Source organism: Chenopodium album, chromosome 3 (assembly GCF_948465745.1).
Source record: "Chenopodium album chromosome 3, dcCheAlbu1.1, whole genome shotgun sequence".
NCBI classification, from domain to species: domain Eukaryota; kingdom Viridiplantae; phylum Streptophyta; class Magnoliopsida; order Caryophyllales; family Amaranthaceae; genus Chenopodium; species Chenopodium album.
This window is the reverse complement of record NC_137836.1, coordinates 5,692,685-5,720,152: the sequence shown is the minus strand read 5'-3', so window position 1 is coordinate 5,720,152 and position 27,468 is coordinate 5,692,685. Positions and strand designations below refer to the sequence as shown.

The 27,468-nt window shown below is 36.9% G+C and overlaps 1 protein-coding gene and 1 pseudogene across 2 annotated transcripts; one reads left to right on the top strand and one right to left on the bottom strand.

Moving 5' to 3' along the window:
* Positions 1–2,849: 2,849 nt before the first annotated feature.
* Positions 2,850–11,222, top strand: LOC145623772 (cell division protein FtsZ homolog 2-1, chloroplastic-like). Of its 2 annotated transcripts, none has more exons than XM_081676639.1 (8): positions 2,850–3,038; positions 3,418–4,180; positions 4,969–5,268; positions 6,626–6,716; positions 8,051–8,175; positions 8,647–8,743; positions 10,608–10,669; positions 10,798–11,222. In XM_081676639.1, the coding sequence occupies exons 2-8, from the start codon at positions 3,518–3,520 to the stop codon at positions 10,924–10,926; spliced, it is 1,467 nt and encodes a 488-aa protein (XP_081532765.1). In that variant the 5' UTR covers positions 2,850–3,038; positions 3,418–3,517; the 3' UTR covers positions 10,927–11,222. The 2 variants fall into 2 exon arrangements, with proteins under 2 accessions (XP_081532765.1, XP_081532764.1); XM_081676638.1 differs by having other exon boundaries at positions 2,852–3,038; positions 8,647–8,739; positions 10,604–10,669.
* Positions 11,223–11,905: 683 nt separating this feature from the next.
* Positions 11,906–13,987, bottom strand: LOC145624767 (pentatricopeptide repeat-containing protein At5g04780, mitochondrial pseudogene; annotated as a pseudogene).
* Positions 13,988–27,468: the final 13,481 nt, after the last annotated feature.

The window sequence follows — 27,468 nt, the reverse complement described above, 5'->3', positions numbered from 1 at the left end:
TGAGTATTTTTAAGCTCCCCGAGGGGCTTATTGATGGAATTCATTCATTGCTTGCTCGGTTTTGGTGGGGCTCCTCGGATACTACAAGTAAAATGCATTGGCAAAGGTGGGAGCTTTTATGTCGTCCAAAGGCTCTTGGTGGGATGGGGTTTCGTGATCTAAAAAGTTTCAACCAAGCGTTGTTAGCGAAGCAGTTATGTAGACTACATCACAATCCGGGCACCATCATTCATTCAATTTTGAAGGCAAAATATTTCAAAAATTGTGATGTCCTTGAGGCTAGTCGGGGTTATGATCCAGGTTACGCTTGGAGGAGTATGTGGGGAGCCAAGGAGTTGCTTCTTGATGGGCTGAAGTGGCGTGTGGGGAACGGGAGCTCTATTAATGTGTGGTGCGACGCTTGGTTACCTGACAATTCCTCAGCAATAGTACCATCCCCATCTCCTACAAGTGATATGTCTTTGAAGGTAAGTGATTTAATAGACCACAATTGTTGTATGTGGGATATGAATGTGCTGCAAAATACCTTTGAGGAGGATGACATTAAAAAAATCCTTGCTATCCCTTTGTCTTCTAGCTGCCTCCCTGATAGAATGTACTGGTGGCCATCTAAAAACGGTGCATATACTGTAAAATCGGGCTATTGGTTGTGCAAAAGAAACCCAACACCAAAGCATAACTTGGATATGACAGAGGTTTGGCGGTTGGTTTGGTCCATGGTATGTCCCCCTAAATTAAAACACTTCTTATGGAGAGCTTGTAAGGGATTCTTGGCAGTAAAGGAGCGTCTCTTCTTTCGGCATATTTCTCCTGAGAAGTTGTGTTCAATTTGCAATGCCCAAGAAGAAACCATTATGCATACGATGTTTAATTGTACTGTGGCTAAGGAAATCTGGGCTGCCAACCCCTTTCGGAGTCACATTAACCCCATTCCTGCTAGTAGCTTTGCTGAATGGCTACTTTGCCTATCAAAGAATGTATCCAAGTCAAAACTTGTGACCATGGCTACTCTCGTATGGGCTGCGTGGCATTGTAGGAATATGGTTGTGTTCGAGCAAAAATCTTTTAATGTGGTTGATGTTGTGAAAGGTTGGGTTAATTTTGTAAAGGAAAGCAACGAGTATGTAGCCAAGGTAATCAATATTGCAGCTCATCAGGTGGGTCGATCTCTTGGCTCTTGGAGCTGTCCAGAAGCAGGGATGGTTAAGATTAATTGCGACGCTCATGTGGGTTCTACAACCGGGTTGGGGGTGGTGATTAGGAGTGAGCAGGGGGTTCTTCTTGCTGCTGCTATCCGCAAAGTGGGTGTAGGTTGGGACGTTGATGCTGCTGAAGCTGCTGCTTGTAGGTTCGGGTTGGTCCTTGCGAGAAGATTGGGCTATACTCATGTGCATTTTGAGAGCGACGCTGAGAATGTGGTGGGTGCAATCAGATCAATGGCAGTGGGTTTCTCTCCTATCTTTTTAATCTATGATGATATTTCTAGATTGGCTTCTTGTTTTAGTTCTTTTGCTCTATCTCATGTCAAGCGTTCGGGCAATTCCCTAGCGCATAATGTAGCTCGTTGGGATGCTAGAGGTTGTGACGAATTTGTAACTTTAGGTCCTTTTCCCCCAAAGCTTGATTACTTTGGCGGAAATTGACCTCATTTAATGAAAATCGCAGCTTGGTTTCAAAAAAAAGATCTAATAATACCAAACAACACTTATTATTTGACGAGAGTAATTATTGACATGGACTTCCTCCAACTAAATTTGCTCTTCAAAGACTATTTTTTTTTAGATTCAAATTTGATTTTGCTGATGTGGGCGTTGCCAAATAAAGAAACAAAAGGCTTTTGAAATTGTAATTGTGCATATGTTATATGAAGTATATTATTATGCCAATAGTGAAATAGTTTTAGTTTATCTATTTTCTTTTGTTTGTCTGAATTGTCTCATTTAAAACCTTTAGAGATTCTATTGAAAATGGAGTCTACGAGTAATTTTTTAATACATAGTCATTTTGTCTTGATCTTTTAGTTTTCAAAAAAGCAATTTTTATCAATAGAATTTTTAGTAATTCTTAAAAAGTGATTGTTATTTTGGGTAAAGCAAAAAATAGTAAGAAATGACATAAAATAATTTCTCTTCCTATTTTCTCCACAAATTTCAATTTTTTTTTTTTTTTTGGTGTTTAGAGAGCCACAAATATGCACTTCTCATTTATTACATATTTTCCTTTTTATAATAATTCGCCAGATGAAAATTAGAAAATTTTCACTATCCGTAGTAAATTAGTAATATATTCCGTACATCTGAAAAACATATTTTATGTGAAATCTTGTTAGACACTCCACAGTTTTTGATTTTTTTTTTTTAACCAAACTAATTTTTTTTTTTCTATTTATAATTTATTTTATTAATTATACCACTACATTTTTTAATAAAATGGTCAAAAGTACATTATATACTACACTAAAACATACATAATCAAGAAGATGTTAAGAACTATGAAAAGTTCAAGTACATAATTAGCCAATTAGCATATCACGTTCATAATTTATTTTTTGAACGAAAGAATCACGTTCATAATTTAAAAGTCACTCGTGGCGACAAATTCCTTTCTTAATTATTAAATCTTGCCAATAAAACACATCAAAAAAAGGAAAAAAAATAAGAATAAAAACTCAATCAAAGAAAATTAAAGTCCTTTTCTCCTTTGCAATCTTGAATTGTACCCCACATAGGTTGCATTAGATTCAATAGCTTTCAACCATTTTTTGCATTTGTGATAAATGCTTGATTATGATTTTTTATTTTTAATTTCTAGTTATATTTTCCTCTCTTTTCATTTTCTTAGTTGTAATTTCTTGGTTAATGCCAAAACCCAAAACACAAAAAAGAACAAAGCAAAGGGGTGGGCACTATGCACTAACAGAGTGTGAGAAAAGAAAGGCTAAAACCTTCACCCAAAAATAGCCTCATTTTTAAACCCCACCTTCCAATTCTTCTGGATTCCTATGCTTCCTTCTTTCAATTGCTCTATGATTATCTAAGGTGCATTTTTCTCTCTCTTTTTTCCAGTTTTCATTTGCTTGTTTCCGCCATTTTCTTCTGAAATTTTGCAGTAATATTTGATGGGGTTTTAGGGTTCTTTCATGTTGAATTTGTGCTCAATTTACAATTTTGCTGAATTATCTGGGGTTGCATTTTTCATATTTATTAATGTCTAAGAAATGTGCTTTTAGTTGCATTATATTTATTGTGCTAATGAATCTTTGATAGTGATAATGTGTTTAGTCAAGCTCAAGTCTTTGACTGATTGTGATTCCAACAAAATTGTGGGGCTTATATGATTGTTTAAGATGAGGGACTTTTCGATTTGGGTATTTTATTATGAATTTGATTTATGCCCATATTTGATTTGTTGGAGCAGGTCTTGAGATAGGGACTTAAATTTTGCTGTTTGAAAGTATTTGTGTGAGGAATTGGAGTAGAACAGTATTTGGCTAAGTGGGCATTGTTAGGAATTTCATATGGCGAGTTGTGGGTTGAAATCCCTTACGTGTTCCGATGCTGGAAGCTCGAGGGGGGTATTGACTGTACTTGGAAGAAGGTTCCCTATAGAGAATCAATTGGGTAGAATTACTTCCGTGAAGTTTTTTGATGAAAGGAATGTTTCAGGGGTTAACGGGCACAAAATGGCGGTGTCATGTTCGTCTAAGTTCAAGTGCTCGTCGAATTCACATAGTGTTAGTAGATCTAATAACAATGACCCATTTCTCAATCTTCACCCTGAAGTTTCGTTGCTTCGAGGGGGTGATGTGAGCAGCATGACGAACAGTTCAAGGAATGAAGGTCCTAGTGGAAGCGTGACAGATAGCTTAAGAGAGCCTTCCAGGGCTGATAATTTTAATGAAGCTACTATCAAAGTTATTGGTGTAGGTGGTGGTGGTTCGAATGCTGTCAATCGGATGATAGAGAGTGCCATGAAAGGTGTTGAGTTTTGGATTGTCAACACTGATATTCAAGCCATGAGAATGTCTCCTGTTTTCCCGGAGAACCGCTTGCAAATTGGTCAAGAACTCACACGAGGTTTAGGAGCTGGTGGGAACCCAGAAATAGGATCAAATGCAGCTAAAGAAAGCAGAGAAGCTATAGAAGAGGCCCTTCATGGCTCAGACATGGTCTTTGTGACGGTGTGTTTTGCACTCCATTAATCTTTCAGAACTTCATTGTTTCAAAGAAAAGTAAATAGTTATTTTTAAGTCCTTGGCCGTTTATAATTTCTACAATAGGTGTAGTCGTTCACCAGCAATTAAAATGGTCCATATGATAGGTTATTATTTATTTATGTTTTTATCATAGAATATAATTTTACATAATTATATGTCCAGTGCTTAACACTTGTGTTTTATTCTATATGAATGAATAGAATATATAAACTCTAGAAATTTCATTTCAGTCCCCTATTGTTTGAGCCTGAAGATTGTATGTTAATGAGAATTGTTTTTTTTTTAAATGTTGCACAGAAACTATTCCGTTATTTCTAGAGTGCTTATAATACTTTGTATCTTATGACTTATTTCGTCTCTTAAAGAAACTGTGTTCACACAAAATGTGCCATGTGTTGGGAAGACTATGTATATGGCCTTTACTCTCTTTGTATCTTGATTTGCTTCTTTTACAATGAGATAAATCATATCATTTGCCTATACACAAACACCCTACTCAAAACAGAAAAATGAAATTTACCATCATTTTTATGTTCTTGCTGTAAGTTGTCTCCTCTTCCTCCTGAATTCTCTTTGAAAAAGCTCTTTATGCTTCTGGATGTCTGTTTTCCTGTGTCTAAAGGAGCTTCATCATTTTATTGAGAATTGGTTGATGATGATAAACATGAGAGTAAATGCTCACTAAAACAAAGTTGGTTGAATTTTGGATCTGTCTTTGATTGGCATTTTCACTGGAATATATTTTTTTGCAGGCTGGAATGGGTGGTGGCACTGGGACTGGTGCAGCACCTATAATTGCAGGGATTGCAAAGTCTATGGGTATCTTGACTGTTGGCATTGTGACAACCCCCTTTGCTTTTGAGGGTAGGAGGAGGGCAGTTCAAGCCCAAGAGGGAACTGCAGCTTTGAGAGAAAATGTTGACACTCTCATTGTCATTCCAAATGACAAATTATTGACTGCAGTTTCCCCAAATACACCTGTTACCGAAGCATTTAACCTAGCTGATGATATTCTACGGCAGGGTGTTCGTGGTATCTCAGATATAATCACGGTATGTGCTAAGGCTTCTTATATCTTTACCTTCTGTATGGTGAATGAAGAAGTCCTCAACATTCAAGCACTGTGCAATCTTTTTTGTATGTAGGTCCTCTGCCCTTGTTTATATAAAATTTGAGTTAAACATAATTAAAGTATAGAACTGACGTAAAAGACCTTAGCTTTTAGTTAGGTAATCAATAATTGTGGCTGTTAAGAAATAAAGTACCGAGATATACTAACAGAAACAAGTAAGTTAGCTTAGGGCCCGTTCTCTTACGTTGAAATTCAATTCAATTCAATTCACCTCAGCTCAGCTCCTAATTTCCTTCTCTTATAAAATATTCATTTCATTTCATTTCAGTTCAGTATTCAGTTCAATTCAGCTCAGTTCAGTTCAGCTCAGCTGAGTTCAGTCAATGAGAACAGGCCCTTAGTATTGATCTAAGCTTGTTACACTACATCCTATGAGAACTTATTAGTTTGAGATTATATAATGGAACCCTAAGTTTAATGTCAAATTTTCTTTTTTCTATCTGGTTAGTTGTTACATGTGTGGCTTGTAACTTGGGGCCATTGTGTCTAATGTGCTGTTAGATTATATTTTTAGCTATTGCAAACCCATAATTTAGTTGCATTTATGGGTGGTATTTTTTTTTTTTTTTTTTTAGTTTAAACATAGGAATCCTCAATTCAAAATATCGGCTTAAATTTTTAGAATCTCTCAATTTTTATTAAACAAAAAGAAAATGTTACAAAGTTTAGCTTCAAGAGTATCAAGACTATAGTTGCTGAATATATTTAGAAAATGAGAAGCAATTGAACTGCAGTATCAAAGTTGAAATTTAATGTTTGTCAATTCACAACTTAATTGATTACACCCTTCAGAAGCTGCTTTCTTGATTTCGGGCGTTATGACAAATGTATTTTCCGTAGAAACATTCTAGTGGGCTGTATTATGTATTACAAGTATTTTTCTATGTCAAGGATGCCATGGTAAAATATTAGTTTACCAGTAGAACATTAGAATTACATCAAGGAATTATTTTATCTGGGATATACAGTATTAGTTTTGGGCCATTTGCCACTCATTTGAACTATATAACTCGACAAAATCTTGCTGAATGGCTATTCTTTCAAAAGGTTGCTTAAAGGTCATGTGTCCTTGCTATAACATATCATGGTATGTGCTGTGAGCCAGTGAAGCTGGGATCATTTGCACAATGTGAGCTATGATGATTTATGGTGAGTGTTGTGTGTTTTTGTTGTGCTTGTTGGCTATTTTATTACTTGTAGATTGACCCTCCTAAATTTTTTGACCTGAAGTATTTTTTTGTTTAAGTTGCTGATGTGTAATATTAAATTGTTCACAGATACCCGGTCTTGTGAACGTAGACTTTGCAGATGTGCGGGCTATTATGGCAGATGCTGGCTCTTCCTTGATGGGGATAGGAACTGCTACTGGTAAATTTTGTTTTTTTTTTTCCCATTTTTCTAATGTAGCAAAATGAAAATAGAATGTGTTGAAGTGGACGTGAGCCCATTTCATGAAGTCTATAATGCGGCTATGATCCAGAAATTCATGAAATTTTTTGATTATGTACTTATTAGTTATTACAACCTTCATTACTCCAAAGTTTTTACAGAAAAGGCAAACAAAAACATATCTAACGACTACCTAGCATGCTAGACTCACCTTTGCTTATGTACCATCTCTTTGAGTTTCTTAACTGCCGAGCAGCAAGTAAATCCAAAAACTGATGACCTTCCTTTTTTTTTTTGGAGATAATTTTTGTCCAGTGTTCTCCACTCATGATGACCATAATTTTATAAAATATCACTTGAAACTGTCTTTTAGAATATATGTGAAGTTCTCTGAGATGATTGATTTCTAAGAATGAAGAAACTTTAGGTTCAATTCTTTTTTTTTTGGCCTAAGGAGATGTGACGGAGGGCAGGGGAAAGGTTTCACGTATGAGCTGCTTTTGGCTGAAACGATGAAACCTACCAACCCAATGAGCATCATCTCTACCCCTCTCTCCCAATTGAGATTCTAACCTTGCAGCACAACCTAAATTTGAAGGAGTGGGACCTTATAACTTATGTATAGATGATGTTTTGAAAGGTGTTTGCCTGTCATGAACTCATGAAAAAGGTCTTTTCTGAATAAGAATAAGCCTTTTGATGATGTTTTCATATTATTATTACTATGGCATTTGGCTAGGGGGTAAGAAACCATTAGTTTATCTTTATTCTTGTTTGCTTGATTTTCTGGAGTTTAGTGTTGAAGCCGATAATTAGCAAGGAAGATATGCCAATTTTAATTTCTTGAAATGATTCTCTTTAGGTTTAACCATGATACTGCCAAACAGATTTTACAATATGCTGATTAGACAAGCATATGCGGGCTGAAGTGGCCCCTTGGTTCTCCACTTATAACTTGCAAAGTAAATACCCGTTTTTACTAGTTTCCAATATCTAATGGAAGGAAGTACTTGGGTAGCCAACCCTTTGATTGATTGATTCTATGAAATAGTTTTGAGTTTTGAAGCTCCCTCCTTTCTGTGTGGTATGCAAAATTGTTTTGATGTTGAGCTTTGGGTCATGGTTTTTCTATGTCTTATCTTGAATACCTAGGACTTAGAGTGTACATGCTTGGTTTGTTGTTTTCATGCTTGCTTTTAATTACCTTTGCTTAAATTCAACTGCCTACCTTAAGTGTACTAATATATCAATGGAAGCCTGTCTCAGCACTTAGCAGCTACATTTTTTTCAATATGTTGTGTATTTTTGTGCAGGTAAGACCCGAGCAAGAGATGCTGCCCTTAATGCCATCCAGTCACCTTTACTAGATATTGGTATAGAAAGAGCCACTGGCATTGTGTGGAATATTACTGGTGGAAGTGATTTAACTTTGTTTGAGGTACCTGCATTCTGTCAATTAGATTCTACAATTTGTGTAATTTTGTTGTTCGATGCTTCACTTCCTTATGAAAGGTCTACCTAATTGATTTTCAATTGCATGTTTAAGTATTGTTCACCTTTTTTAGCCACAATAGTGGGTTCAGTAAATCATTTGTCACATGACTAGGATTCTTATTTTAGACCTGTAGAACAGAAGTTATTGAAATAAAAAAAATGGGGTTATAACTTGATTTTTTTTTTTTTCTTCTTATTTTAGAATTGCAGAACAGATGTTATATGTCTGTCTCTCTAACAACATAGAAAATCATGTGTAGTAAGCATTTAATTATGTATGGGGGAAAAAAAATTTAGTGATGGCAGATGGACATTTTGTTCTGTAGAAAAAAAAAGTTAAGCCCTGATGCTCTTTTTATACAACTCAACTTAATGCCTTTTTGTTGTGATGGATCTTAAAATTGTAACTTGACAGGTGAATGCTGCAGCAGAAGTTATTTATGATCTTGTAGATCCAACAGCCAACCTGATATTTGGAGCAGTGATAGATCCATCACTTAGTGGTCAGGTGAGTAAGCAATGAAAAATGCATTATATGGACAAATATATCGTCTCCTCAGAATCTTACATTAACTTGTATCTTCTCTATGTGAGTTTTGTTGGAACATATCAATTTGGTTGCTACTATGTCATGCATCAGAGAGAATGAGGTGCTACTAATGACAATACTCTTGACTTCTTAAGCTTTGATATGTAGTATTTTTAGGCTTCTAGATATAGTTAGAACTAAGAATTGCGTCTTTGAATTACCAGTCGTATGCTAGCAAGCTGTTCTCACAAAGCTTGATCTTCTCTGGTAAACTAAAATCCTCAAATAGAGTCATTAATTGCCTAATTCCTTTCTAGTGACTCATATTGCTTCACAATCATATTATACTTTACAGCATGATATGATTTTAATATTGTTCTAGCTCTACTCTGTAACTGGAAATTGTGCAAGATTTTGTTAAAAGAAATTCTCATTGGTAATCCTGTACTTTGACTTTTATCAATGGTAGCCATTTTTATTTTTGGGTTATTAATGGTATCCCAAACTACTACGGTACTACATGTCATCAAACATGACATTAATGATGACTTGTTAAAACTAACTTTATTTAACAGATTTTAACCATGGTTATCTATCTCATTTGTCTAATACCCTTCACCATCTTCACACTATCCAATCCCCACCTCCACTACCATTTTTTCTCTCTCCTTCTTCACCGAACTCTCGTCTCTCTCTCTCTCTCTTCTTTCGAAAGTCTTAACTCAAATCGAAAATCTAGCTCAAACCCATTGTTCTAGAATCTACACATACCCATCTATTTTTCAAAGAGGTTTTTACTATTTAATATTTTGGGATTAAGGAAACCTTTGGTTTTTTTTTTTTTTTTTATTTTTTTTTTATTTTTGGAATTTTCAGAGTATCCATTAAACCATTTTCTTCATTCTTTCTTCCTCTCTTTGTTTTTGGTCTGATAGAGGATATACTCCTTTCCTTTACGCTGCACATCATGTTCTTCTAAAATTCCCGCTACACAACCTTATCATCATCATTAATCATACTACTAGGATTAATGAATACTCTTTACCTCTTCAAGATATTCGACACCTGATAAAATTTTGCGGAGGAAGTGGTGGCTGCGAGGAGGTGAAGTGGCAGTCAAGGCTTAGTAGTGGAGGTTTGAATGGGGATGGGGAGGGAAGAAAGAAAAATGGATTTGTTGGCTGATTTTGTGGGTTTGATTTTTTTTTTTTTCTTTCTTAAATCCCTTCTGTTAGCTGAAAATGTAAACCTTAGTTTTCAATAAAAGTTAGATATAACAGAATTTCTAACAAAAAATCATTGATGCCACGTTTGATAAGTTGTAAAAAAAATTATGGCTACCATTGATAATCAAAAAAAGTTTTTGCTACCAACGATAAAAGTCAAAAGTAGAAGGCTACCAATAGTAATTTTTTTTTTTTTTAAAAAATTAAAGTGCATTAGCATAAAATTAGCAATGATAGAGGCTTTAGCTATGCTAGGGAATGGGTAACTCCTATATCTGCCACTTCTCTTATCTATTATCAAGAAGGCTGATCTATCTAAGTCTCAATAAAAATTGCATATATTGCCTTCCTCATTAAGGTTGATAAAGTGTCAGCCATTCACCAGACATTTATGTATTCTTTATTCATTATACCCAAATGTGAAATTCACATGGACCTTAGACATGAGCTTTAAATTAACCTTGAGCTTGATCTTATTTTAGAATGTCACCCAGTCCTCCTAGAACGTTTGGCTCTGATATACAGAAATTTGCCTCAAATACAACCAAATTCTACCTTTGTCTTGTCTGGTTATTGATCACCTTTTTTTGAAAAAGAAATCCTTCCTTCCATTTCAGGTAGCCATTACTTTAATAGCAACAGGGTTTAAACGTCAAGAAGAAGGTGAAAGCAGGCCCCTCCAGGTATTTTTTTTTTATTCCTCAATCCCTCCTTCCTCAAGTAAAAAGTAAAAAAAAGGAACACTGACGTTGATACTTAGACTGAATCTCAAACTTGTTCCTGATTATTTTACTTTACTTTGAGGATGCAGGTAAGTCAGCAAACACAGGGAGATGGTGGCCCTGGAATTAACCGACGGCCATCTTTCAATGAAGCTAGCTCAGTGGAAATCCCTGAATTTCTGAGGAAAAAAGGGCGTTCACGTTATCCTAGAGCATAATTCAGTTGTTTCCAGCAAGTTTAATCCGTGATCCCTGAGAAGCATTGCTATTTAACCTGGATATATAGTTTCTCTTTGTAGGTAGAAGTTTATGCCTTTTTATTTGCTGCTCTCTAGCGCGTACATAACAGTCATTTCCTTGTTTGAAATATAGGTTTTTGAAATAAAAAGTAGCTCTTAAGTTATTCTGTATACCTTGAAAAAGTTAACTACGTTGTGTTTTATGTGATGAATACAGAGAATTCTTAAGATTATATTGTATCCATAATTGTTTTGCTGTGCTTTTGTTTGATGTAGATACTAAGTGTCTGATTGAAGTTTTGTACAACTGGTTTTACTGTTTATGCCTTTATTATATACCCTGTTATAGTTTTTGCTGTGCTTTGCAGCTCAACATGTCGCGACGAATGTCTAATCCTTCAAGTCATAGAAATAAGTAAAAAATAACTCAATTTCCCTCCATTAGTCTATTATGTCCATCAAGACTTGTCAATTGATTAACCCATCAACTTGCAATATCATACAAGTTGGTTTGGTTTGACTTGTACTTGAGTGATGACTGATTAGTAAATTGGATCAGTTTGGGTAAAATCTAGGAACATTGTCACTTGTCATCTAACTTATTATAATCGACTAATCGATGATAGTGATATGGATTTTAAATTAGTTCGATTCATGTCATGTAACCTTGAAGACAACACGATATAAGTCAGACTGCGAATTGGGTATCAGGCACAAGTGTTCGTGAAATCTAGTAAAACTAGAGATGCTCTCGAAAAGGAAATTTTCAGACTCGTGTAAAATGCAAGACGCGATTCAGTTATTTGATTGGGAAGCAACACAACATGGAATAATATACCCCAAAACACCAAGTATTCTAACAGATTATTTGTCCAGTAACATCATTCACTGTTTGCCTTCTCTAAGGCCAATTTCTGGCTCAACAGCGACGAAATCATGAAATAAACCTCCTGGAGCACTACCAGAAATTTCCACAGGAACAAGATCCATTAGAAAAATGATGGAATCTGTTACTATCCCTCACTATTATACGCCTTCTAGTTACTCTTGCTATCAACTTGAATGCAGTATGACAGTCCAGGCATATCCTCAGATTCTTTTTTATGATGATAGGCTTCCAAGACGGCATAGTCATGAGTGCAAATGCAACAGCTAGCTTCTCGCTATGATTTTTAAGTATCTTTTCCTTTGTGTCGTCATCTATATCAATATGAACGACTTCTGTTTGGGGTTTATATCCAACTTTCTTTATCTCTTCTATGAGACTATCGAGCTTATTGTAGATCTCTCTTTGTTGAGGATGAGACCATTCATGTGCGCCAAAAACATGGGTTTTGTTCCCAACATCGATCCAGCTATAGCCAGGCACTTTTCTTATGTTTCCATCTTTTATCATTTTCCTCAAATTTCTTACATCTTCCCATTGTCTTTCTTTTGCATAAACGCTAGAGAGCAGAATGTGTGTGCTGCTATTCTCAGGCTCTAGCCTCATTAGCTTCTCTGCTGCGATTTTAGCCCGTGCTTTATCACCTTGAATCCTGCAAGCCCCAAGATAAGAAGACCAACCAAAAGCATTTGGCTCAAAAGGCATTTGACTAATGAAGTCATCGGCTTCTTTGAGCTTTCCTGCTCGGCTAAGTAGATCAATAATACATGAATAGTGCTCTGCTGTAGGTGTCACCCCGTAGTCCCTCTCCATGGCTTTAAAGTAGCCCAATCCTTTATCAACCAACCCAGAATGGCTGCAACCTGTCAAGAGGATCATAAAGGTTATAGCATTCGGCTTCATACCTCTACGGACCATTCTTTTAAAAGCTTTATTGACTTTTCTCCCGAAGCCATGTTGAGAAAAACCACCCAACAATGAATTCCATGCAAATTCAGTTGGGTTTTTGATACAGTTGAACAATCGTTCTGAATGCTCAACCAATCCACACTTCCCGTACATAAAAACTAGCGTAGATGAGACATATGGGTCTGCTGCAAAATTCATTTTAATTGCTAGAGCATGAAGCATTGATCCTTGCTCAAGCGCAGCTTGGTTAGCACAAGCTTTAACCAAGCTGGAGAACGTAAATTCATTAGGCTTCAAGCCTTGCCTCCTAAACTCTACAAACACCTCAAGCGCTTCCTCTACTTGACCAGCTTCCACATACCCATCAATCAAAGAGGTACATGACACAACATCTACACGCCAAGAGTTGTACTTAAACACTTTCAGCGCACTTTCCATGTCACCCACTTTCGAGTACATATCCACTAGTGCATTGCCTATGGCAGTATCCCTCTCAAAGTCCGATTTCACAACCATCGAATGAACCAATCTCCCAAATGTAAAGGCCTTCATTGCCCCACAAGCACTTAAAGCACACGAAATTGTATAACTATCAATCACCATTGCCTCAAACAACATTGTCTTAAAACCCAACAAAGCCTCCTTAAAATCACCATTCTTGGCATACCCGTGTATCATCGAGGTCCACGAGACTTCATCCTTACAAGGCATCTCCTCAAAGACCTTACACCCATCACGAATCACCCCACACTTGGAATACATATCAGCAAGATTACTACCCACAAAAAGTTCATGGCTAAACCCACATTTTACACTGAGACAATGTATTTGCCTCCCAAAACCGACATCCTTAAGCAACGTTGTAGCCTGTACAACACTCGAAAACGTGAACTCATTCGGACTTTCCCCGGCTATTCTCATCTGGGAAAACGCTTGTAATGCTTGTGTGCATAGAGAGTTATGTGAAAGAGCACTGATCAACGCAGTCCATGACACCAAGTTTCTCTTGGGCATTTTGTCGAACACTTTCTGTGCATAGTCGAGGTGCCCACATTTCGTGTACAGAATGAGGAGATAATTGTTGACATACTTGCATACTCTACAAACAGAACGGATGATTTGGGCATGAAGGTGTTTTCCTGCATTAAGATTCTTGGATTTTGTGTAAATTTGTATAACAGTTGCTAAGGTTTTGGGATCATGAAGTATTGAAGAACTCAGTTTCCACTGCTTTTGATTATTCATAAGAGAATAAGTAAAAAACGGGAGGTTAATTCTGTTTGTATAATTCAGATTTCAGGGTAACAAAAATGAAAAATTGCAATAAACCACCTTTTATAACACCTTTTTTTTTGTGAAAAAACACCTTATAAAATTTTGGGAAATTCCCATTGGTACACTCTAAGTATTGACTTTACCTAGTGGCACCACATTTTTTTTTTTGACTTCCTGCTGATACACCCAAGGTTTTGACTTTATAATTGACGTGATTAGTCTGTTAATCAGACGTTAATAACCTAGTAAATTTAGGTTAATAGCTGAGTTAGGTTACTAAAGTAGGAAAAGACTAATTTGCCCCCTTTTAAATCCTTCCCTCCATCATCCATAATTAAACCCCTTCCCCTTCCATTTATGTCGATTGGACTTAAACCAAAATTTAGTTTCAAATTTCATCTCTCTCCTCTGCTCTCTGGTGAATTCACGAAGCAATCCTAGGATTTGCAAGGGAAATTCGCTAATTTCGTTGGTCTACAAAGCCATTAGAGGGAAATCTTGCATAATCCAGGTACTTTAGCACTACTACTGTTCATTTATGCATGATTTGGTGCATTTGTTTGATGTTCTATTTTTCTATGCGATTTTAGGTTTAATTCATGATTTAAATGTTGTATATTTGTGCGATTTTAGGGTTCTTCCATGTATATTAGGTGCGTGATTATGTTTGTTCAATTATTTGTTTAGAGTATGGAATTAAATTGGATGAAATGCCATGATCATGTTTCATTGACTGTTGGATATCTGAATTGGAATTTATTTGCATGTTGTAAGTGTGTACATTGTTTTCAATATTTTGCAGAATGGGTGATGTGGTGTTAAGGTTTCATTACTTTGATAAACATGTTGATATTGGTGTTGACTTAGATAGATGTAATTTGATGGATTTGGTTATGGAATTTGAAGACACTGCTGCATTAGACACTGAGTTCCCTTTAATCAACCCTTCCTTTGGATATGGTTGCAATGAAAAGAATCACCCTTTACTAGATGATGCTGATTTTTTTTAAGTTGATTCATACCCTAGGTGAGTGTGAGATGTATCACATTTGGGTTGGGTTTGCCAAGAAACCAAGTGCCTTGAATAGAATGATCAACAGGTTAAGGAACAAATCCAAATCTGCACAACCAATTGCTGCACCTTCCCAAACTGTACCACCCCATACTGATGAACCTTCCCAAACTGCACCACCAAATGATCAACCCCCTCAGAATGAAACACTCCAAATAGATCAACCCACTCAAAATGAAACAACCCAAGCAGAACCATTCCAATTTGACCCTTCCCAAATTCCTTCTATTGATGAGATAACCCTAAATAATGAGTCATCTCCACCTAGGTATACTGAGGGTTATGATTCACCCCAAGATGAAACAAATAACAATCAATCTGCTGCTGAGTATACCAAGGGTAAAATAGAGTTTGAAAAAACTATGGAGAAGGTAGAAAAGTCTAGGAAGGTTAAGGCTGCAAAGACTAAGAAGAGTGCTGCCACCAAAACAACCCCAATGCAACCACCATTTCCTAGGTCACCAAATACTGTTTTCAAGGATTTAGTACTAAGAACGAGTCCTAGATTCTCACCTTTGGCAGTGACTAATACACCTAACACTTCTGATGCTGAACCATTGACAAAAGCTTCACAGATTAGAAGAAAGGTTCCTAGATCCACAGCTATAATAAAGGGGTTAATGAAAGGTTCAAATGTGAGTGAGAGAAGGATGCTAGGTGTTGGTGACACAGTGAGTCAGCTGCAAGGATCAGCTTCTAGGGTGAATGTGACTTTGACTAAGGGCAGTAGTTCTGGGGTGAATTTGGGTCAGAGGCAGGGCAATTATTTTGGGGAGAATGCGGGTCAGGTGCAGGGCACATCTGGTTCAAGTGTGAGAAGAAAAATGAACTTTGTTGTCCAAAGCTCTGAGTCTGCTGAGACATAGAGCATTCCTGGTTACAATCATGGTGAAGAAGAAGAGGTCTCTGATGGAGAAGTTGCACCAGAAGGTTCTATTCCAGCAGATGAGCAAGTGCAGATTAATAGGATTCCAAAAGTGAAGGACAACTGGAAACCATCAAAATGTTTTGATTTTTTTTGATGATGAAGATGATGAGGATTATTTTCAGAGATTGTACAAGAATGGTGAAATGTATGAGGATGCTTATTTTGGTAAGATATCTCTCAGACCATGGATGATTTTTATAGACAAGGCTTACTTTAAGGATACTTTGAAGGATTTTGCTGTTCAAGAAAGGTTTGCCATCAATGTAGAGTATGTTGACAACAAAAGATATAGTGCAGTGTGCCAATCTGAATGCTGTGATTGGAGATTGCATGCTAGTAGACTGTCAGATGACAGAACTTGGGCAATTAAGAAAATTTGGCCTAATGTACACACTTGCAGGGGCTTAGAGACATACAACCCCATGTGCAATGTAAAATGGGCAACACAAAAAGTCATGGAAGACATTAGAACTAACCCAGACATTCTTGGGAAATCACTCAATGAACTTCTTTTTCAGAGATATGGCATCTACATGAGGTAGTCAACCTTGTACAGGTTAAAAAGTTATGTAATTCAGCAGTTGTTTGGAGGACATGATGAGTCATATAGACTACTGCCAATGTATGCTAAGATGTGTATAGAAACAAACCCAGAATCCAAAGCTTTTTGTGCATGGAATGAAACTGAGTCTATCCCTAAACAACTTTAATTTTCAAGCATTTTTATCTCATTCACTGGACAATGGAAAGGTCTTTTAAGGGGTGTTAGACCTTTACGCTTTGTTTGGATAGCAAAGAAGGAAAGAAAAGAAGGGGAGGGAGAATGGAGGAAGGGAAGGGAAAAGAAAGGGAGGGGGAGGTGAGCTCCATTTTTCCTCCAAATCTCTCCAATTTTGGAGAGATTATGGTTATTATAGAGAGAGGGGAAATAGATCCCTCCCTCTCCTTCCCCTTCCTTCCCCCAATCTTTTACCCAAACAAGAGATTTTGTCCCCCTCCATTTCTATTCTCTTCTTTTCCTTCCATTTCTTCCTATTCAAACAAAGTGTTAATTGGTGTAGATGAGACCCATCTCAAAGGGAATCATGGGGGGGGGGGGGTATTTCTCTCTGCTGTGGGAATAGATGACAATAATGAGATCTTTCCCATAGCATATGTTGTAGTTGGGCAAGAAGACAAGCAATCATGGACCTACTTTTTCTGACATTTGTTGAATATTGTGAAAGATTCATCAAGGGAGCATTAGACCATTATTTCTGATAGGCAAAAGGCAAGTAACTTCCTCTTATTATTTCAATTGTTTGATTTTTTTTTTTTTTTTTTTTTTTTTTTTTTTTTGTGATTTGTAAATATTCATATGCTTATGGTGTAATCATTGTATCAGGGAGTTGAAGTTGCAGTAGAACAAATCTGGCCAAAAGCTGACAGGAGGTTTTGCTATAGGCACCTCAGTAGAAATTTCAAGAAAGTTTTTCCTGGGCCAATGATGTATGTTCTATTTTGGAGAGCTTGCAATGCAAGCTCAACTTTCACATTCAGGAAAGCTATGGAGAAGTTGCTGAAAGCAGGAGGTGATGATGCCATGACCTGGTTTGCAGATTTGGGAGAGCAGTCAAAAATGGAGTAAGCATGCATTTGACCCTAATTTTTGCAATGACTCCAATACATCTAATTTTGTTGAGAGCTCGCTTCAACTCTACACTTGGGGTGAATAGGTGTAGGCCTATTTTGACTTTGCTAGAAGGTATTCACTATCCACTTGCTTTGTTATCATTGTCATTTCTAATTTATATGGTTATATGTCTAATTAAGATAATGTATGCAGGAATAAGAAGGGTTTGCATTGTATGGTGAGAACGCAAGGTCTTGGAAAACGCAACAAGGGTGGAGAACGCAAGGTCTTGGAAAGATGTAGACATTACTCCTAAAATTGTGAAGCTAGTGAAAGAGATAGGTAAAGATAGCTCAAAATGCAGAGCTTTCAAGTCCAGCCCAGGAGAATATGAAATTCATGAGGGAAGATTACAGTTTCCTCCGAGCTTAAACAAGAAGATTTGTTCCTGTGGGGCATGGCAACTGACAGGTGTGCCATGTAGGCATGCCATTAGGGCCTGCATTGATGCAAAGCTTGACCCACATGACTTTTTCAGTTCCTGGTATTATGTGAAGACTTACAGCAAGCTTATAGTGTCTGCATTAACCCAATTCCTGACACACAACAATGGCCTGCAGATGAGTCAGGTACAATCATCATGCCTCCTAAGATGAAGAAGGGAATTGGAAGACCAATTAGGAATAGAAAGAGGGAAGAAGGTGAAGAACAACCTAGAAAAGGTAAAAAACAGTCAAATGTAGCAAATGTGGTTGCTTTGGCCATAACAAGACAACTTGTAAGGGAGGCTTAACTGGGAAAGAACTGAAGTCAAATGAGCCTGTTGTCATCGAGAATCCTAGGGTCAGAGACCAAAGTAATGTAGCAAAGGCAGCAAAGAAATCTGAAGGAGTTGGATCCCAGTCTGCAGCAACTCAACCTGCAGCATCTCAACCTGCAGCTTCATCTAAACAAGCAAAGGGAAAGAAGGGCGGACCCTAATCTGAGTAAGCAACATTACTGACAGCTTCACAATTGCCTAGCCAACCAGTGCCTATGTCTCAATGAAACTCAAATTCTCCAAGCTCCTAAGTGTTCTGTTCAGCAGTATAGTAGTATATGCATTTTGCTAATTTGATAGAAAGTCAATGTTTGTAGTTAACTCTGTTTTTTTGTCATCTTGGATGATTTTGCTGTTGTTATTTGGTAATTTAGTAGACAAATTTACTATTGAAAGTTGGATTTTTGCAATGTTCCCAAATAACTTGGATATATTAATGAATGTTGGCAACTGATGCCATTTTGTCTATTTCAAGCGGTCCCACATTTTGGTCAATTTGTCTATTTTAGTTGATCTCAATGGATGATTCAATGGTAACTTATCAAAGAGCATTAAACACATTAATTATGCCTTTTATTTATCAATTTCCATTCATAAACCAAGAAACTACAACCTTCCTAGTACTCTTACTCTCTGAAGTACATGGCAACTAAATACACAGTTTTAGGATTTCAGAGCTACAAACAGTAAAATCAGATACATAACAAGACCAATCCTAACAACCATATAAACGTAGCTTGCAAACTCATATGCTATGTCTGTGAAATCAATAAATTCCTCTCTTAAAAATCTCAAATTGGATGATTCATCAAGGTTTCTTATAATTTGATCTTCAGAAACCCACATGAACAAACCACAATGCCTGCACTTGTAATATGTCCTCCCTGGAATTGAAATTGAGTCAGAAACCCTAATATCAGCATGTCTTGGTGGATTGCAATTGCATTGAATTCGCCTGACCCGCATGGACCTCCCAAATCTGTTGCCAGAAGAGGAACTACTACCTGCAAAACCAGCCATGTCAGAAGAGAAGAGAACAACAATAGAAAAAAAAGGAGAAGATATAAGTTTGCAGCAATGGAGGAGAACTTTAATGGAGAATAGAAGAGGGAAAGTGGCGTTTTATAGGGAGGGAATAGGGTTTGAGAAGTTGGAGGGAAATAACAGACAAATTAAGGGGGAAAATTTGGAGGGAATGGATTAAAAAAGGGTTATATTAGTCATTTCATCTTTTACTAAGCCTAGGATGTTAATTTACCAAGTTATTAACGTCTGATTAACAGACTTAAGTACATGAGTTAGTAAGTCAAAACCTTGGGTGTATCAGCAGGAAGTAAAAAAAAAAAAGGGGAAATTCTCTTTGGTAAACCTCTAATTTTTACTTTTCTCAGTGGTAAATTGCAAAAATTCTTATTATCTTTGGTAAACCTAAATTATTGGTTACCATTGATAAGTGTTATTTTAATAAAAATTCTTAACTATAGTTAGTTTTTATTTTTTTAATAATTAAATTATTATAAAAATATTTTATTTTAAAATAATAAAATCAAACCGGCCCTTCCCCCACCCAACCTAGCCACCGGCAGCCCCTCCCCCTGCCGGCGGCCAGGCCTCGGCCAAAGTCGCCCGACCTCCCCCACAATCGGCCGGCGACGCCCGACCTCCCCCACCCTCATTCGGCGACGCCCAACATCCTCCGCCCCACCTTCTCTCTTTCCCCGCATCTTGAAACGTCCCATTTCACCACCTAACGGCCACCGCCGACCGCAACACTAACCAACCCGAAATCTAACCTCCTTCTCTAACGACTCCCCTCCCCTTTTCGCGCGGCCCAGGAACCTTTAACCCCACCCAAAACCACCCGAAAACCAAACCCATTTTCTAGGTTTAATTTGGATTCAATACCCTAAATGGGTTTGGGCTTTTTGTGTTTTTGGGTGGGGTTTAGGATTTCTGGGCCGACGAACAAGGGAGAGGGGTCGTCGGGGAAGAGGGACGATTTTCTGGGTGGTTAGTGAGGTCGGGGAAATGGTACATTTTGAGATGCGGGGAAAGATAGAAGGTGGAGCAGGGGAGGCTATCGCCGATTGGGGTTGGGGGAGGTTGGGCGTCGCCAGGTAGGTGGGGGAGGACGACGCACCGGCGATGGTGGGTTGGGCGCCGACCGTGGGTAGGGGTGGCAGAGAGTTGGAGGAATTGGTGATCTTGATGATGATGATGAGTTAAGGGAGGGTATTTTAGGATTTTTTTTATTTTAAAAAAATGTTAACCATGGTTAAATATTAACTAAATTGCTTCATTAAGTTCACCATTGAAAAAATATAACAAATTAAAGTTTACCAAGGATAATAAGAATTTTTGCAATTTACCACTAAGAAAAGTAAAAACTAGAGGTTTACCAAAGAGAATTTCCCAAAAAAAAAAGTGGTACCACTGGGAAAAGTCAATACCTGGAGTGTATCAAAGGGAATTTCCCTAAAATTTTCTTATAAAAAACACCTAAAATCATTTTTTTTTTTTTTTTTTTTTTTTTTTTTTTTTTTTTTTTTTTTTTTTTTTTTTGGTGTGAAGTAACACCTTAATCCAGTTTTCTAAATTTTCTTAAATAAACTTGGTCCACAATAACATTATTGTGGACCAAATATCTCACGTGACTATTTACTCACCCAACTAACTTCTTACAAATTAATTGCTCCAGATTATTTCTTTCCTTTATTTTCACAAACAAGCTGACACTTTCTCTCTCTTCCCTTCTTGCATTTTCTCTCTCTTCAGCTCGAATTCTTCAATGGCGAGAACTAGAGGAGATGCTATATTTCAACGATAACGTGACCTTCGTTCTTCGGCTACAAAAGTCGACGAACCACCACCTTCTGGTAATCTTTGTTTATCTTTAGATTTCTGCAATTTTCAGCTGGCTAATTGTTGTTCTTCTTTTGAAACTATTTGCATGAATTTTTGTATGAATTTTTGTTTGAATTTTGTTTCGTAGTGAAGATCTAGGGTTTTGCGATGTTCGATTGTTATTTTGTTCAATTTTGATTGTTTTTTGTTTTCTTATTCAATTTTATTGATAATGTGTTGTTCTTGATGATGATTTGTGCAATTTTGAGCTGAATAATTGTTGTTTTTCTTTAATTGAAACTATTTGTATGAATTTTTGTTTTAATTTTGTTTTGTAGTGAAGATCTAGGGTTTTGCGATGTTCTCTTGTTATTTCGTTCAATTTTGATTGTTTTTTATTTTCTCATGCAATTTTATTGATAATGTGTTGTTTTCGATGATGATTTGTGCAATTTTGAGTTGACTAATTGTTGTTTTTCTTTAATTGAAACTATTTGTATGAATTTTTGTTTGAATCTTTTTTCGTATTGAAGATTATTTGAAGATCTAGGGTTTTTTTGATGTTCGATTGTTGTCTATGTTTATTGTTCGATTGAACACATAAAACCTAATAAATGTTTGATTGAATTTTGTTTTTATAGTTCAAATGATTGTTTAGCTGTTTGTTTTCTCGTTGAATTTTGATTGAAAATTAAATTGATGATGATTTGTGCTCGATGATGTTACTAGCCTTTAATATGTAATATGTACTGGTTTTGTTTTTTGTTTTGTGTGTTGATTCCTATGATTCTGTGGAATTGTTAGTATATTGTAATATGTTGAACTAACTATATATGAGGATGAAATTGTACTGATCGGTTCACTAGGCGAAAATTGCTAATGGCCACCGGTTGAAAACCCCCCATTGCCACCGGTTTTGAACCGGTGGTCATTTGGGGGGTGGCAATAAAACATCGCATGGCCACCGGTTCAAAATCGGTGGCAATAGTCTTCATGGCCACCGGTTAACCGGTGGTAATAATAATTATGGCCACCGGTTAACCGGTGGCAATAAAAAATGGCGCGGTTTTTTTTTGTTGCTGAAGGCTGACTATTGCCATCGGTTTGAACCGGTAAACCGGTAGCAATAAAAGGATCTAATTTTGTTTTTTTTTTTTGCCTGCAATTATTCCTGCAACTGATCCTGCTATAATATTCTTCCATATTATTGCTATAAATTCTGCCATAATATAATTATTATTAATAATCATAACAAGAATTAAAAATATATATTTAGACTTTTATAATTAAAAACCAAATGCAATACAACAAATTAAATAAAGTGTGATATATAAATAAATACAAACAATACTAATAACTAGTCAATATTGTAGTTTAAAAGTTAATAATTAACAAAGTATAAATTCAAAATGATGCCACATTTACAAATTGAAGGTGATGAAAGATTCCAACATGTCTCGAACTTCATTAAGCTCCTTGCTTGTTAACGGATCTCCCTTTTGCACCTTGCAAAACTTGGAATATATATAAATTATGTTAGAATAAATTAAATTAATATGTAAAAAATTAAATACTTGGGAAAATTAAAAACAGTTGAATTTTCATTCAAAATAGCCAAAATAAGGCCTATTTGACTTCTACTTGCCCATTTTCTACATTTTTAAACAAATGAACAAGTTCTTTCTCATAACATGTCAATTATACTTATTTATAGGTGGCTAAGCCTTGAAATCACAGAAAAAGGGCATTTTACTAAGTTTAAGGTCGCATTTTCATCCAAAATAGCCAAAATAAGGCCTATTTGACTTCTACTTGCCCATTTTCTACATTTTTAAACAAATGACCAAGTTCTTTCTAATAACATGTCAATTATACTTAGTTATAGGTGGCTAAGCCTTGAAATCACAGAAAAAGGGCATTTTACTAAGTTTAAGGTCGCATTTTCATCCAAAATAGCCAAAATAAGGCCTATTTGACTTCTACTTGCCCATTTTCTACATTTTTAAACAAATGACCAAGTTCTTTCTCATAACATGTCAATTATACTTAGTTATAGGTGGCTAAGCCTTGAAATCACAGAAAAAGGGCATTTTACTAAGTTTAAGGTCGCATTTTCATCCAAAATAGCCAAAATAAGGCCTATTTGACTTCTACTTGCCCATTTTCTACATTTTTAAACAAATGACCAAGTTCTTTCTCATAACATGTCAATTATACTTAGTTATAGGTGGCTAAGCCTTGAAATCACAGAAAAGGGGCATTTTACTAAGTTTAAGGTCGCATTTTCATCCAAAATAGCCAAAATAAGGCCTATTTGACTTCTACTTGCCCATTTTCTACATTTTTAAACAAATGACCAAGTTCTTTCTCATAAAATGTCAATTATACTTAGTTATAGGTGGCTAAGCCTTGAAATCACAGAAAAAGAGCATTTTACTAAGTTTAAGGTCGTACCTCATCAAGATGTATGGTGTTGGAACAATGAGTCGCTATGTCAAGCATGAATCTCATCACGTATAATCCACAATCAACTCCATTATCTTGTTGTGGGAACTAGCATAGGAACAAATCAAATGAATCAAACGTCACATAAAACCCACAATTGTTTTAGCAATGTTTATTAAGATAATCACAATATGATGTGGCATTACCATAGGTGATTTCCATGTAGGACCCCGTGGAGCACGACCATGTATCTTCTTCATAATACTATAGGAAAGTAAATTCAAATTTTATTAGTTTGACTACTAAAGGAGTTAGGTTAAGATAATCAACATTAGGTAGCTATATTTACTTTTGTAGTACAGACATCACGAGGTACTTCTTTGTTGATCGAGCTGAATCAAGGTGAAAGATTGTGTTATTAGCAGGACAAATCACCATGAGGAACCAATGAAACCTACATAAATTCACAATACACAAACAAATCAATAATTAGGGTACAACAAATAATTCAAATGTAGAAATAATTGAATTACACATGGTTAAACGTACTCCTCATAACATGGGGCGAATATGAACTTGTCTCCCGCACGCATTGATTCCCGAATATTATGATTAACATAATACATCACCTCGGGGGAGTTGTGTAAGATTCTAGTCTCGGATGTCTGTTCGGGGCATAACCACCCAACTTTACTAGGGGAATCAGTGTCACTTAAGTGCTCCCGTAGTGCTCTACGTGCATGTACAATGAAAAATTAATTGACATATATATGAAGGATAAACAACACTAATATGAATAACATAATTAATTTAAGTGGCATGTGCCCGTACCTCATGAATATTTGAATGAGAGAAATGTTAAGCATTGAACCTCTTAAAAATTCCTTCACATCTTGTTTGTTTAACCATGCACTTGCATCCTCATCATAATGGAACATTGCCTTAGGAAGTGCAATTTCAATGGGATCGTCACTAGGAAAATGACTAAAACGATTGTGTAGAAAAGTTAAATCCTTAGTGAGCGATTGAAGGACATTGTCTCCAACAAGTGGAGTAGGTTGCATGGCTGAACCTTTCGAAGAATTCTTTTTCGACACTTGTTCACTCTTCGACCCTTGTTCACTCATCTTCTTTGTAGGTTAATCAACGCTTTTAGGCTTCACCACCTTCCTTCTCTTTGATGGTTGACTTTTTTTCGAAATCTGATCAAAACAAAGATAATTAGAGTTCAAAAATTTTTGGCCGGGGTTTAAGCTAATAAGTACGCATGCAGATTTGTTATTTTGCACAACATCTAAATAAATATTACCTTGTTGATCAACCTCACCCAAGCACGTGGCCATTGTACATAGCTACCCTTTGCTTCCCAAAGAAGAGTAATCCCATCATCCACTATAGGCACCGGTAGTGGGATGTTTTCAAACCCAGCAATGTAAGAATTGATCCCGACCGAGTAATGTTGTGGCCTAAGCGATTGGAAATGGACCGTATCACCAGTCGTCGCTTGTGCACTACCATACGCCACCAACTGCAACTCTCCTCTATTTGATAGCCCCGGGGCTAGAAGTGTACACTCGGTCTCTACCTACACCAGTAACGAAATTCACTTGTAAAAACTGAAATTATCAAAAAGGGTCTTTTCCTACACAATTGATCATGTAACGAAATTCACTATGTTAAAACCAAACACGCTCCCTCGAATCCTAAATTCACCTCTAAATCTGGAAATTCATGGGGTGTTGGATTATCAACCTCCCTCGAGTCCGCATGTGTGGGAGTAACAACCTGCAATAATTAATCAATAATGCCACATTAGATCTCACGTAACTCACAAGCTAGGCCAAAACTAATAGATAGAAAACTACCTCATGTATCTCCTCTTCTCCTTGTCCTTTTGGGTGACTACTGGAGTCGACCGGTGTAGTCGAGGGGAACGGCAAGGGTAAGTTCATTTTCTTCGCCCAAGCATTGAATTCACCTATTAACTCATTGCGAACTTGTTCCTTGATGGATGCCACCTTGGCATCCAATTCTTCCGGTGAGTTAACACTTCCTCGAGATCTTCCCTTTTTTGTGTATTCTGAACCCATCACCTTCTCCCATCCTAGCAACGTCCCTCCCATACCTACTACCCGGCCTGATGGTAGGGCTTTCCCAAAGCCAAGGTGAAGGGGTCTTTCTCTATAGTCGGGACCAGCTTGCCTTCAACAACTTCTGTAGTGTACTCAAGCTGTAGCATAAGAAAAAATGTTAACATGAATACATAAAATGTTTTTGTATGGTAAAGTTATGCTAAAGTTTCAAATAGCTTACAAGTTTATCCGCCACTTTTTTTTTCCGGTTCCTTGATGACCCATTTTCCAGTGTCCTTATCAAAGGAATGTAGAGAACAAATGAAATTGCCAGCACGACTAACCAACGTAGTGATCGTGGAGTTGGAGGGTTCTGAGGATGACCCTTGAGTCAAAGTGGGGTATATACCCTCCTTCTTCCACGTTTGCCTCCATTCACCAAATGTCTTGGCCCCCGTACGATGGCGGTACTCCTTCTTCAATGAATTTGCCTTGTTTTGCTCTCGAATTTCCTACATAAATAGTAATGTTAGCATCATTACTGCAAAAAGAGTCAATATGTTATACAATTCTCATTAGATTTAGTAGTTCTTACAATTGCTTTGGGTCGAGTTTTTTGAATAACAAAGTCTTTCCACTCGTCCTCCGTCACGCTTGGCCATTTTTTCCACGGTGGGTCTTGTTCCTCAACATCTTCCTCATTTCCACCTTCACCTTCATTTCCCTTGGAAGCTTTCTTCTTGTGTTTCTTTTTATTATAGATCCATCCACTGGTCAAGTGGGTCTTGAAGCCTCTGAATCTCTCCCCTAGTAAAGAATCAAACACCCTTCTCTTCTGGGGATCATTAGGAATACTAAACAGCTTCTGCAATCACAAATACAAGCAATTATTATTTTCCATTTACAAACTAACATTAGGTGAAATTATTTGTAATACATGTAAATGTGCATTTGAACGAAACACTTGCCCTGGTATCATCCCAAAATGTTTGAATCAAGCCTGGAGGTACTTGCTTCCAAGAAAGTGTAATGGGGATTTTGCGCGAACATGTGCCAACTTGGTTTGCATATTTCCGAATCCATTGGCCAGTAGGTCGACCTCTTTTATCATACTCCAACACCATGGGACCGGTTGGCTTCTTAAAACTTGTTGCCGGACCCCTACCCTTTCTCTTAGCTGGTGCCTTTACCCCCACTCCACCACCTGTGTTCAATTGCTCCTTTCCTTGGCTTTGAGTTTGAGGAGTAGTGTTCTCACCAACAATCTCAACAATTGTAGAATCAATAGCAGGCGCACTGTAGGGAATAATTTCAAGCCTTTAAAATCCCACTAGCTTGAACCCCACTGTGATCATACACTAAAGTATGGCGCCGTCCAAAAGGGAAGAAGATAGAGCAAAAGAGTCGCCAACAAGTTTTTAAGGAACTTGTAAACCATTCACGAGGTGAAGGTTACACCCCTTAACGATCCAAGAGATCGTCAACTCCATAAGGTCATGAACCAAATAAGGGTTCAAGGATGAAGGTACAAACCCAACCTAAAAGAGATTGAACCTGCCCTAATAATAGGCCTCTACTTTATTCTGCTTGTATTCATGCGCGCTTTCTAATTAACATGCAATCAATAGGATTAACCCTAAACCTGTTTAATCTATGTT